At 57.8% G+C, this 13331-nt stretch overlaps 1 protein-coding gene across 1 annotated transcript; it reads left to right on the top strand.

Annotated features, from left to right (window-relative positions):
- The first annotated feature begins 572 nt into the window (after positions 1 to 572).
- Positions 573 to 12073, top strand: LFNG (LFNG O-fucosylpeptide 3-beta-N-acetylglucosaminyltransferase). Its single transcript, XM_005504572.3, has 8 exons — positions 573 to 1034; positions 8164 to 8212; positions 9087 to 9186; positions 9322 to 9475; positions 9581 to 9666; positions 9873 to 10038; positions 10329 to 10414; positions 10506 to 12073. Exons 1-8 carry the CDS (start codon positions 645 to 647, stop codon positions 10570 to 10572), a joined length of 1098 nt encoding a protein of 365 aa, XP_005504629.2. The 5' UTR covers positions 573 to 644; the 3' UTR covers positions 10573 to 12073.
- The last annotated feature ends 1258 nt before the right edge of the window (positions 12074 to 13331 follow it).

Raw genomic sequence — 13331 nt, 5'->3', positions numbered from 1 at the left:
GGCGGAAATGAGAGGAGTGCCGTGTTTTTTTGGGTTTTGGCTGGTTTTGGTTTTTGTTGTTTAATTATACTTGGTCTCAGAAGAGACTGATGGGAATCTGCCTGGAGTTTGGTCAGGCTGGTCGACTTTCTGGTAACTTCTTGGACATGGCTGTGAGAAAACCTCACTGCAGCACTCTGGGAAATGGCAGCTCAGGACACGCGGGTTGAAGGAAGGTACCCGTTGCTGACGATGAAGCACCGAGTGATGCTCCTGGCACGCTGGGGGCTGCAGGGACCGGGGTACCCCCATCATGCACCCTGCCCACCATCCCCCGGGCCTCGGTGGGATGGCAGGAGGTGCAGGCAGCCTGCCTTGGGCAGGACACATGGGCACGGTCAGGAGATGAGCGAGGGCCAAGCGCGACCGTGCCGAGCAGGACGCGCGTAGGGGGCTGGCAGGGCAGGCGCGGGGGGGACGGAGCGGGCAGGCTGCAGGCAGGGCCGAGTGCACTGCCCACGCCCCGCGTGGGGGCGGCCCCGGGTACGTCCCTCCCCGGGCGGGGCGGGGGCGGTTTAAAGGCGGCGGCGCGGCAGGGGCCGGAGGTGGCGCGGGCGGAGCGCGGCCGGTGGCGGCGGCGCGGAGAGGAGAGGAGCGGCGGGAGGATGCTGAAGAGCTGCGGGAGGAAACTGCTCTTGTCCCTCGTGGGCTCCATGTTCACCTGCCTCCTGGTGCTCATGGTGGAGCCGCCGGGGAGGCCGGGACTGGCCCGGGGGGAGGCCGGCGGGGCGCAGCGGGCGCTGCAGAGCCTGGGGGTGGCGGTGGCTCCCCCGGCGGCGCAGGGTCCACCCGGTCTCCGCAGCTTTGCCGATTACTTCGGGCGGCTGAGCCGAGCCCGGCGGGAGCTGCCTGCCGCTCCGCCGAGCGCCCCGCGGCCGCCGGCCGAGGACATCTCCCCCCGCGATGTCTTCATCGCCGTCAAGACCACCAAGAAGTTTCACAAGGCGCGGCTGGAGCTGCTGCTCGACACCTGGATCTCCCGCAATCGCGACATGGTAAGAGGATGGGGAAGGTCCCTGCGCCAGCCAGGATGGAGCGGCGCGGGCCGGGCTGCGGTCCGCGGGTGTCAGCTGCGGTCCCGGCCCTTCGCCGTGCGGGGTCCGTGCGTGCTGTGCCCCGGCAAATGCAGCTTCCTCTTTCTGCTCCCCTTGTGTCGCTGGGTAGAAGTGTTATTTGGAGGCTGTCCGGGCTGTTCTGCAGCCAGCGGTGTTTTCTGAAGGGTGAAATGCAGGGTCAGTTTGAGCTGGATGAGTGATGGAGGGAGCGTGACCTGGTTCCTTGCACTCAGCAGCTCCCCAAAACATACTGCTTTCAGGTCCATCCTGCTGAGCGGATCCCACTGCAGATCTTGCCCCGAGTTGCTTTCCACTGGGGAAACTGAGGCACAGTGTAGGGATGCAATCCAATCCACTGGTGCCCGATGTGAAGTCAGGCCCCTGTGGGTGCTCTCCTGGGCTGCGAGGCCCGGCTGTGGGTAAGGTTTGGCAGGGCCTCACAAGGTGCCTGCAGTTAGGCTGCCCAAAGGACGCCTGGTTTAGCAGCCCAGGGCTGGCAGGGCACTGAGATGTGCTGAGATTCTTGGTTCTGCTACCAGGAACTGGGCAAGACTGGAGTGGCCAGGGGCTCTTGCAGGTCTGCTCTGGCTCACCTGCACTGGGACAGTTGTGGCTAGTTCAATTCCTGCTGTAATAATGTCCTGCCCTGAGCTGTGGCAGTCACTGTCCTTCACATACTGAAGCAAAATTAAAAAGGAAAAAAAAAAAGAAAAGCTGTTTCCTTAGGAAATGTGCTTTGCCGTCTGTTCTTAAGACACTTCTTCTGTCCTTAAACAGTTTCCCAAGTGAGTTATGCCTGGTCCTAACCTTTCCATCCTACTGTCTTCATGTGTTTCCTCCTGGCATGGAATTGTGTTGCTTGCTTACTTGCAAACTGCCTTTTGTTTTAAATCTGAATTGGCTGGGGAGGGAAGAAGGGGTGGTGGGGGGAGATTGACCTTCCCGTGCCTCCTTCACCCAGGTCTGTTGGACCCTGCGAGGGGCTCGGCTCCTGCAGCTCACTCTGAGCATTATCTCACTGGGTTTTTTCCCATGTGAATCTTATCCTTTTTTTTTTTTTTTTTTTGCTCAGGTCTCCTGGGCTTGGCAGTGGCTCTGCCATCTCTCCCTGGTACAGTTATTTAATGGAAACCTCTTTTATGCTCTGCTGTCACTGCGAGGGGGTGGTGAGTGGTAGTGGTGGGGAAATGCTCTTTGAGCACCTACAGATGATCCTGGGAATGGCTGCTCTTTTTTTTCCCTCCCTCTTGTGAGCTCTGTCTTTCTTTTAGGGTTTTTTTTTGTTGTTGTGCTTCGTTTGTCCGTTTGGATTCCCAGGGACCCAAGGCTCGGCTCTCACGCTGTCCCCCTGGGCAAGCTAACAAAGCCCCTTTTCTCCCGGCGCAGAGAAAAGGCTTCGCAGCCTCTTGTGTGGCACTTTCCATGGGAACGCGGGAGCCGAAGCCGGCCGTGTCCAGGTCAGGTTGCCTAGAGATGAGGGCCATGAAGCCAGGGGGGCCACAGCCCAGCGAGGTGCCCGCCTGACAAGCCAAACCGCTGAGTGACGGCTCTTGTACAGCACTTGAGGACAAGGAGCTGCCGAGAGAGCTGGAGGTGGCGCAAACTCCCGCAGAGCGAAGCGAGGGCTGGGGGGGGACACGTGGAGGCAGAAGGGATGAACCCGCGCTGCTGGTGGCTACTGGCTCTAGTCTTCCCACGCTGACCTGGCTGCTGTCTCTGGGAAGCTTTGGGGCACCCTGGGCTCCCCCGAACTTGGCAGAAAATTGGTGGGTTTTTTTATTTGTTTGGGTTTTTTGCCTGCAGAGTGCAGGATTGGTGCCATGGGTCTTCTCTCCATTGTTTCCCTGTCCTAGGGGGCTGTGTGGTTCCTGCATCCCCTCCTTGTCTGGCCCTGTGGCTTCTGACACAGGGTGGTGGCAGCGGGGCGCTGCCTCAGATGTCTCTCTTGGTCTGAGTCAGGCCTGTCTCTGCTCATCCTGTCCCTCTCTTGCTCTTGTTTCACTAACAGTGCTGTGGCACTGGGAAGTTCCTGCCCAAGGCCTGAAAATCCCCCATGCCCAATGCCACGTTTCTCCTTCCCCTGTCCCTCCTCTCATATCAAACCCCATCGTCCCTCTTTCTTGGCTGTTCCTTAGCCAGTCAGGAGCAATGCAAGTGCTGGCAAGGGGTTAAATCCAGCAGGTAGCTCCAGGCTGGACCCTGGCTGATAGGGGGAATAGCTATTGTGTCCTTCCTTGGCTGCTCATTGTTCTGCCCACAATAGTCCCTGTTTCCTGCCCTCTGTCCCCTCCAAGACCCTGCAATGGGTACCCCCTTCTCCTTCCTGCTTCCTTCTGCATGGGGAGGGCAGATTCTTATTCACTTCTAAATCTGATCCCCTAGTTGCACAATCCAGGCTGGACAGGGCACGCTGCTGTTGGAGGAGAGTTATGGTTTTTCCCCTCCTTGCTTTGGGGAGAGATTCCAGCTGTCTCGGTATCATTAGGATGCTGGAGTGCAGTCTGGGGAAACTTTGCACTTGAAAGAAAATAAAGGGGGGGGAGGAAAATGGCTATTAGGCAGAAATCCTGGACAGGAGTGTGTCCAAACCCACTGGTTTCCTGCTGAGTCGGGTGATTTGCAGTGCCCGAGTTGCGTAAGACACATCCCTTGTCCCTGGGGCACCCTGAAGGCGGCCGGGCGTCTCGGCACACGCCACAGTGCCTGCGAGGGGTCCGGGCTCGGCTGCCGTCCCACCAGCGTGGGATCTGCTGGCTTCCTCCAGCTCGGCGTGATAATTGCAGGCTTTGAAAAATTCCTGCTCTCGGGGCAGAGGGAATGGGTTTGCCTTCTGGAGAGCACGCTCCACTGATGGTGGCGCCCACGTTTCTCTAGCACCTTGGCCAGGGTTCCCATCCTCGGGGTGGCTGTGGTGGAGTGTGCCAGCATGTGTGTCCCGCTTGGGCTCCTACCAGAGCAGCTGGGACCATGGGGGCTGCTCATCCCGAAGCAGCTCCTTCAAGGCTGGGCTGTGCACCACGGCCTGCTGAGCACTGCTGAACTCAGCTCAAGCGTGAGGGTCCCTCCCTGCTGGCCCCTTGGGCAGCCTGTGTGGTTTTTGGGGGTGGGGGCCTCTTAATTGCCTGCCCAAAATGATGCCACTGTCCTCATCCATAAAAGCCCTGGAGCCGGCAAGCGGCGTGCGTGGAGCGCCAGGCGGGAGGGTGGGGGACCCTCCCCACACAATGAGCTCATTGTTTGTGAGGAGGTTATTAAAAAATTATAGCATTTAAAATTACAGTGGAGGATTCTTCCTCTTGCCAAAAGGAGCAGGGGGAGGAAGGGCCCGCAGCCCTGCAAGCCCCTTCCCTGCCTCTGTGGGTCCCATCCCCGGGACCCCTGCACCAGCACAGACCCCACAGAGCCCTGGAGAAAGACACTGCCGTTGCGGGGACATCGTGCTGCTCCCAGCCCCTTGAAGCCGGGTGGGGATTTTTCCTCCTAACCCCCGTGGGCTGGAGGGAAAATATCTGCTGTGGGGGACACAAAGCTGGGCAGGGACCTGCTCTGGCAGCACCCTTGCCTCTCCCTGCAGCCTTTTGCTCATCTGGAGACTGACCCTCCCATTGCCCAGCACCTCTTCACTGCCTCCTGCACCCAAGCAGAGTGGCTGTTTCTTCCTTATCCTTGGGTAGAAGGGGGTGCACCCCCCCAGATGCTGTGTAGCTGGGCACCAGGCTGCCCCATCCTCTCCCAGAACAGGGAAGTGAGATGTGGCACAGGGGCAGGATTAGTGCAACGCAGGGTCATGGGGGGTGCCTGCCCATCTAAGGTTCCCCTTTTTGGTGAGTGTGCTGCTGTGGAAGATGGGGCCGTGACGGGCACAGGGTCTGCTGAGTGTGTGTCACCCCAGGAAGCCAGCTAGACCATTCGGCCAGGCAGGGCAGAGGGGACAGGATGACCCCAGGGTGGCCTTAGCTGGTGGGGTGTCTTTTGCACAACACCCAGCCACGGGTGACCCATGAGCTCGGTTGGTGGAGGGGGAAATGAGTCACTGCAAAAGGAGAAATGAAGGGGAAGGAGAATAAAAAGGAGCTCTCCCCAAGGGTGAGGAGGAGGTGGGGGGGCTGGTGGTGGCTGCCAGGCTCCTTGCAGGCAGCTGGGGGGTGCTGACCCCATCCTGGCCAGAGGGACCCCGGGTGCCTCTTGGTCCCCGTACGCCGAGGCCGCACATTGTGCGGGGCTGTATGGAGCAGTGGCAGCTATTGTTCGGGAGGGATTTGGCATCCTGTGTTTCTTGAAGCTGAAGTTTTGAGAACAATGAGGTTTCCTGCAGGGGCTGGGGGGGGCAGCGGGCCCTTCCTCTCCTACACCGTGCAGGAAAAGTTATTGCAGGGATGGCCAAGAGGTCCTGGCACCCTTCAGTGCCATGGCTGGCATGGATGCCAAATGGGGGAGAGGTGGAAGGGGATGTAATGACTTGGGGCGCTTTTTGGGGGGAAGTGGGAGGGAGGCTGCCCGTGCTGCTCTTGGGTTTGGAGATGGTGGCTTGTTAGGTGATAGCTGAGTAACCATGTCCCATCCCACTTACCCCGCTGTGAAGCAGACACTGCTCTGATGCCCAGCGTTGGAGAGGCTGAAGGTTGATCCATGTTTTTTCCCTAGCACAGGGTGTTTTTGTCCCCCTCCTTTCCTGGCTTGTCCCCTGCCAGGCTTGGCTGGCACCTCTGTTACTCTCCCCAATAGCCCCAGGTGAGGTGACTGAGCAGGAAGGGCACACACCATATTCCCCCCACTCCATCCCAAAGAAATGCAGACAAATTAATTTAAAAATAGAGGCTTTAATTTCTTTTATTGTTTTAATTAAATATCATGGTGGGGCTGGGAGGGAGATAAGGAACCCCCAAGGGCCCGATAGCCCCTGCAAGGTGACTTGCAGGGCTCTGTGCCCCTGTACTGGTCCCCAAGGTGCCACCTAGTACACCCACACCAGGAAAATTATGGGGATGTACTTGGAGAGAGGCCGGAGGGAAGATGCCTCGTTAGGATGAAGCCTTTCGGTGCAGGCGAGTAATAAACAATTGTCCCTGTGGTCTATTTATAGTGGCTGAGCTGGAGGATTAGTTGTGGGGTTATTTTTGGAGTGGCTGAGGGAGCAGTTGCTGGACGGCGTTTCTGAGCTAATCAAGCAAACATTTTCTGTCTTGCCTGTGTGGAGACTGTGTGTCCCCCACCTTCCCCATCCACCTTCGGTGGGGCTGGAGCCAGGGGGTTGATGTACCGAGGTACCACATCTCTCAGGATGGATGAGGATGGATCTTGGAGCATCCTTGGATGGTCTCCCCATGCCCTGTGTCAGCTCGTACCCCCAGCAGCCGCCTGACCTGTCCCTGAGTGCCTGAGGGAAATGGGGACCAGCAGTGAGGTGCTGTCTGGGGGTGACCATGCACAGCACTGACCCTGTCCCACCCCGGGAGTGACATGTTCCAGGGCTTTGATGAACACCGGCACTCTTGGTCTTGCAGCTGATGAGCCAGTGTCCCCATTCCCGGCTGTCCCCTCCTCATCAGTGGGTTCCCCATCCCCTAACCCTTTGCTTACAGCCTTCCTGACCCCTTGGGGGGCTGACCTCTGTTCCCCCCAAAAGCCAGGCTGTGTATTTATGAGAACTTACCTTCCCATCTACTGCATTCTTTTATTTTTTTTAAATTTTTCTCTCTCTCTCCCCCTTTCAAGCCCCAAAGGTCGCTTGTAGCCCCATCCCCAGGAACACACCCTTCTCCCCTCCCATTCAGCCTTCCTCCAGCTCTGGGCTCTCCCCACCAGCCTCCCCTTGGGACCTGAGCAAACACGGGCCGGCCGGGTTAACCAGTGCAGCTGTATGCTAATGGCCACTGCTGCCCGCTTAACTCTCCTTCGCTGAGTAAAGTCAACCCCGCTATTGTACCCACCTCCTCAAACAAACCACAAAACCCCAGCGCGTTCCCGGGGCCGGCTGGCTGCGGGGTGGCACTCAATTTCTAGCTCACTTGTAATTCATCATCCCCAACGCTCAGGCTCCATCGTTGTCCACCCCCCCTCCGCCTCAGCCCTTTTGTCTTTCTTCCTTTGCCCTTTTGTGCACGTCTGGTTTTTAATAGCGCTTGGCAGCTGGTTGTGGTTTCTCTCCTCCGGCTTTGTTTGCTGCCCGCTGATTGATGGCGATGCCTTTCCCACCCCCTGTCCTCTCCTCCTGCTTCTTACCCTTCCCCAGATCCCAGGCCAACAAGCAGCTCCCCCCAAGTCCCCCATCCTGAGTGGCATATGCCAGCAATTAGCTGTGTAAATAGTGGAGTGCAGCTGGAGGTGCAGCTTGTGTCCCTGGGGAGGAGGCAGGGTGCTGTCTGGCACCGCGGGGACTGTGCAGGGGTGGGCAGTGAGGGACTGTCCCCTCCTTGGGGCTGGCAAGAGGCACCCGCTGGCACCAGCTCAGCCACCCTGGGCAGGGACGGGGAGCGGAAAGGAGCCGTGGGGGTGTTGTGCAAGTGGACAGCCACGTGCTGTTGACACAGGTGGGGACACGGTTGGCAGCCGGCGCCGTGGGCAAACACACCTGCCTGGGCCTGGAGAGCTGTCGGGCGGCTGCTTTGGTATCCCCAGCCGCGTGTGCCGACTGCGCCGGCTAAAGTCTGAAGACTCTGCTCAGATTGAGCCATGCTCTGCACTCGCTCCCCATCATCTGCTCCCCTTCATGCACTCACCTTGTGCTGGGGACAGCACTTGCATCACCCCAAATCCTCCTGTCCCGTGGGAAAGATGAGAGGTTGGGGATGCTCAGCATGTGTGCTGGAAGGGGCTGGGGTTTGAACCCCAGCAAGGTGTGGTGGTGCATCTCACGTCCTGCCAGGACAGCTTTGCATCCTTCTCTGGCTGAGGGTGAGTGTGTCGCAGGGATGCCCAGCTCTCTGGTGCTGCTTTGAGTTTTGGTGAGGAGGAAGAAGTCGACACCAAGGGCCAGGGGGAACCAAGCCCCAGTGCTGCCCAGGGATGATGGATGGCATCCAAAGGTGCGTGACCTTGTTCCTCAAAGGTGCCTTGTCTTCTATTTCAGACCTTCATCTTCACGGATGGGGAGGATGAGGAGCTGAAGAAACAAGCACGTGAGTGTGTGGCCCTTGTCCCTATGAGTGTGTGACCTGGTCAGGTCCCCTGGGGAACTTGGCTGGCGTGGAGCCTGCCCTGGGGAACTCTGAAAAAATGGTCAAAATGCCACCGGTTAGATGCTAATCTTTGGAACCCTCACCACAGGGACCTGGGCTGAGAACAAGGCAACTTGTTTCATTGATGATGCATAAAGCACCCTCTGCCTGGGAGCCCCACCTGTGGACAGGTTTCCCTTCCAGCCCATCTCCTGCACATTATTAGGGTTGCCTTTGCACCAGTTTGTTCCTGGGGTGAGCTGGGATTGATGGGAACGCGGCTGGGGTTTCATGAGAGCATTTTCCTGGCAGCCGCTCCCTGGGGCCAGGGTCAGCTCAGTCTATTCTCCCCATGCAAATGACTCCTTTTCAGGCTGGGAAGCACTTGCCTTTGAGCTGGGCAAGCAAATAACAGGTGGCTGCTGTGAGAAAAAGCAGCAGGAATAGGGTACGATTTTGGGTACGGTGTCCTGGGTGAAGAAGCTGGTGCATGGACACTCTCTTGTCTCTTCCTTCCAGGGAAGCTGGTGCACGGCCCCGGGATGCACAAGGTGATGTAGGGTGGCAGCATGAGTAGCCTTGTGATATGGCTTGACCCTGCTGCATCTGCCGCATCCACATTCCTTGCTCATCCCTTATCTCACATGGACTCAAAAGCCATTCCCCCAAAAATTCATTCATTGCCCAAAATGATGTGGCATGGAGACCACTGAGTGACAGGGTTTCCATCTCCCTGGTACCTTTGGAATGTGTGTGGTGAAGCATCACTGTTCAAGTGTGGGGGAAGGTGTGGGATGCTCTGGCACTGGGCTTTGACCCCCATATCTTCTTGCAGGAAACGTCATCAACACCAACTGCTCGGCCGCCCACAGCCGCCAGGCCCTGTCCTGCAAGATGGCCGTGGAGTATGACAAGTTCATCGAGTCCGGCAGAAAGTAAGCAACACCCGGGGCTGCCGTGGGGGATGAGGGGGATGATGCAGACAGACACTCTTTGCATTTTTGGGGCCAAATCTCAGCACGGTGTCTGGGGAATTGCCCCAGCCTGGCGTGACACTGCTGTCACTGCAGGTGGTTCTGCCACGTGGACGATGACAACTATGTGAACGTGCGGATGCTGGTGAAGCTGCTCTCCAGCTACCCCCACACGCAGGACATCTACATTGGGAAGCCCAGCCTGGACCGGCCCATCCAGGCTACAGAGAGGATCAGCGAGAACAAGATGGTGAGGGGGGACAATGAGAAGTTGAGGCTGGCTTAATTTGGGCTGGGGTTTGCTCCCTGTTTGGCAGGAGCGGGTCTCAATGCCGTTGCTTCCTCTCTCTCACAGCACCCTGTGCATTTCTGGTTTGCCACGGGCGGAGCGGGGTTTTGTATCAGCCGGGGGCTGGCACTGAAGATGAGCCCGTGGGCCAGGTACGATCATTGGCACTGCTCTCCCATGGGGACTCGTCATGGTCCCAGCAGGGCACAGAGCAGTGATATCTTTGGGGATGGATGTTGGACCATGTCCCACCACCTTGTTTTCCTCGCTGGGCACCCACTGGCAAAGCCCAGACCTCGCAAGGTGTCCAGGTCCCCTGGGCTTTGCTCCTCTGCAGCTCCTCTCTGTCTCCCCGCAGCGGGGGCCACTTCATGAGCACAGCGGAGAAGATCCGCCTGCCTGACGACTGCACCATCGGCTACATCATCGAGTCTGTGCTGGGGGTGAAGCTCATCCGGAGCAACCTCTTCCACTCGCACCTGGAGAACCTCCACCAGGTGCCCAAGACAGAGATCCACAAACAGGTATCCCTGTCCTGATGTCCTGGGGTCAATGGCAGGGTTGGGGTAGACGATACCATCATCTGGTTTCATGTTGTCACTTAAAAATAGAGCATCATGGCTAAGATATTGATAGACGTGCCAGCAAAATGTCAGTGGAGGGGGAAAAACCCCTCAGGCCATCCCTGTGGGGTGATGCAGAATGATAACTGGAGGCTTTGGGAAATTGGGTGAATTTTCCAACCCCCCCGCAATGCCCCTGCTTGATACTCGTGGCTGTGTCGGCCACTTGATCCCCCTGTGCTTCCTCTCAGGTGACGCTAAGCTACGGCATGTTCGAAAACAAGCGCAACTCCATCCACATGAAGGGAGCCTTCTCTGTCGAGGAGGACCCATCCAGGTGAGATGGCGAGACCCTGTCCCCCCCCACAAGCTCGGGTGCCTTGAGGCCACCGCCACCCCATGCTCAGCATTGCTCCTCTTCTCTGCAGGTTCCGCTCCGTGCACTGCTTGCTGTACCCCGACACGCCGTGGTGCCCCGCCAATGTGGTTTACTAGGAGGCGTGTGTCCCCTCCAACCTCGTCCCAAATTTCCCCGGTATCCGACGGGTGTGCGGGACCTGCGTGCGGGTGTGTGTCGGTCCGGCCTCGCTGCAAGGCGGATGGACGGACAGATGTCGTTGCTGTGGTATTGCACAGTGTGTGTGTACTGAAGGCTGCTGTGCGGCCCCTTGTCCCCTGCCCTGCCTGCCCGGCTGCCCGTGCCCGCTCTGGCCAGGACGGTGCGGCAGGGACGGGTCCTGAGCACTTAACCTCGGGCACCCCCGTGGCGCTGGCGGGTCCCACGCCATGCGTGGGGCTGGACTGCAGGCACCGCGGGGCTCTGCCTCCCCGGGCTTGCTTCTCCTTTGTTTTATTTCCCCCCTTCTTGCTAATGTTCGGTTTTTTTGGTGTGTGCCTCCCTCCCTTGATTCTAGCCCCAGCCCTGCTCCCATAACCCCTCACCCTCCCCATCCTCTTTCCCAGTTCCAAAATCTCAGCAGCGAAGCTCTGGCTCCCGTTGTGGATGGAAGGTTTTGCTCCCTGGCTCGGTGGGCAGGCAGGGAAGGCTCCTGGCTGTGGCAAACACTGCTCCAGGGTGCTCTAGAGCTGCTGGGTGCTTGATGGCTGCACTGGAGGGAGACACCGGGGTGGGCTGTGAGCTGGTGTTGGCATTAGCTCCATTTCCCAGAGCTCACTGCTCCTGGCTGAAGTGTTGCTGGCACCTTTGATCTATGCATTATTTACAGAGGTGAACCTAAAAAACTTTCTCCTTTTGCAAAGGAGCAGTTCATGGGGTTTGCATGGGTGTCCCCCACCCTGCTGCAGGGCTAGAGCATCCTCCAGCTCTGGCCTGGCTGTGGGTGTTGCTGGGGCTGCCAGAGCACCCCCTGCACCCAGCTGGTCGAGCACCCCCTGCAGCACCCAGCCCAGCCATCGGGCTCTCTGCCCAGGAGGGATTTAGCTGGGGAGGGAGAGGGACCCTGCACCCTCTGCTGGCCCCCCTGCCTGCCACTGCTGGGATAAGAGGGCCAAGCCAGAGCTGAACATTTCTAACCTGAAGCTGAGTGAAAATAGCCCATAATGGGTGTGTTGTAAATATGTTATTGAGCCAGTATTTTTTTTACTGTGCCTTTTTTTTTAAAAAAAAAAAAAAAAAAGAAAAAAAGAAACCCACACATTGAGAAATATGTAGATTTTAAAGTGCTTTTTATACATTTTCTGTGGATCGGAAAAAAAACCCCAACAACCCAAGCCCCAACGTTCTGATAACCTGTTTAAGAAAGAAAAAAAAATTGCAATGCCTTATAACTATCTCTTACCTTAATTTATATGTTCCAGTATCTGGAACATCACTCTGTGCTTTTTGTAACTAGAATGTGTTTAAAGCAATAGATGTGGGATGGGGAACCAGCATGAACAGTGTGTTCTCAGGGACTTGAACCCGATTGGTGCCACGGCGTTCCCGTGGGAGCCATCACCAATAAAGCAGCTTTTTTTGCTGACCACAGTCACCTGGTCCTGGGCTCCGGTGTCTCTTTATGGATGGACTGTGCTCAACACCCCTTGTTTCCCCCACGGATGTTATCGCCTCTAATGAAGTTCTCAGGGACGCACTGAGGTTGGATTGTGCCTGCATCCCTCTTTTTTCCCACGGGTACCGAGATCTGCTGACCATTTGCATCCCAGGGTGTGAGGGTCGTCCACTCCTTCCCCTCCCCAAAAGGTTTGGGCAGGTCTTGACGCCTCGGGGCTGGAGTTTCCCAGGCTAAGGGGGTGGGAGCGGGGTGAGGTGAGAGCTGGGGAGAGAGGTGAGAGCCGGTTGTTAGCAGGATGCTATTAGCAGGGCGCTGCTAACAGCCAGCGGGCAGGCGTGTGCGTGGGAAGGTTGGGGGCTGTGTGAGACCCCTGCCCTCCCCTCACCATCTCCACCCCCCTTTTAGCCAACAGAAAACACCCACCTGCCAGAGACGAGCCCCAACTTCCATGGGCTGTGGCAACAGCATAAGATCTGCCCCCCCATGCTTCTTAAAACCAGCCCTGTTTGTGCTGCACTGGTACCAGCTTTTGCCTGCACCGTTCTCTCCTTCCCCCACCTTCCTCCACATTCAGCATCTTTACCTTTTTTTTTTTTTTTTTTTTTTTCCTCTTACTTTACAGTTTCACTTGAATCTCTCGGTTTTCAGGGGTTGGCCTTGCTAAAAATACAGCCTAGCAGGAAGTCAGCGTGTGCTAAAGCAACAACCAGCTCCCAACACCCATGCTGCAGCCCTGTAGGTTGGGGACCTCTAGATCCTGCCCTGGGGAGCTGAGCATCCCCCTGACCTCTGAACCGCAAAAAAAAACCCTACAGGCACCCAAAAATCTCCCTGGAGAAAGGGCAGGGTAGACAGCAAGCCCTGCAAAGCCCCCGTCCCACAGCACCCGGGGGCTGGGGCCAGGGACTATGCAGCAGATACAGGATTTGGTGCCCCTCACCCCGTGCAGGGTCAGCGAAGGGGAACTGCGTCAGGTGCAGGAAGCTGTGCCACCGCCGCTCGCCCACGGATTTTCCTATTGCTCATGGGGCCGCGGTTTCGGCAGCGGGGGCACTTCCCGGCAGCGGTGCTGTCACCCTTGCGGCAGGGTGGCCCTCCCTCCGCTCCCCCCCAGGCTTGAGGGCAAGATGCAGCCAGGACTGGGCAGCACCCATCTTGCCCCAGGCAGGGCTGCATGCTGGGGACCTGTTTGCTGCAAAACAGCCCAAATCTTGTGTTAAGCGTCCACCAAGGCACTGG

The sequence above is a fragment of the Columba livia genome, chromosome 15 (assembly GCF_036013475.1).
Source record: "Columba livia isolate bColLiv1 breed racing homer chromosome 15, bColLiv1.pat.W.v2, whole genome shotgun sequence".
Lineage (NCBI taxonomy): Eukaryota > Metazoa > Chordata > Aves > Columbiformes > Columbidae > Columba > Columba livia.
Note: the sequence above shows the minus strand (reverse complement) of the source record. Positions and strands in the feature narration are given on the sequence as shown.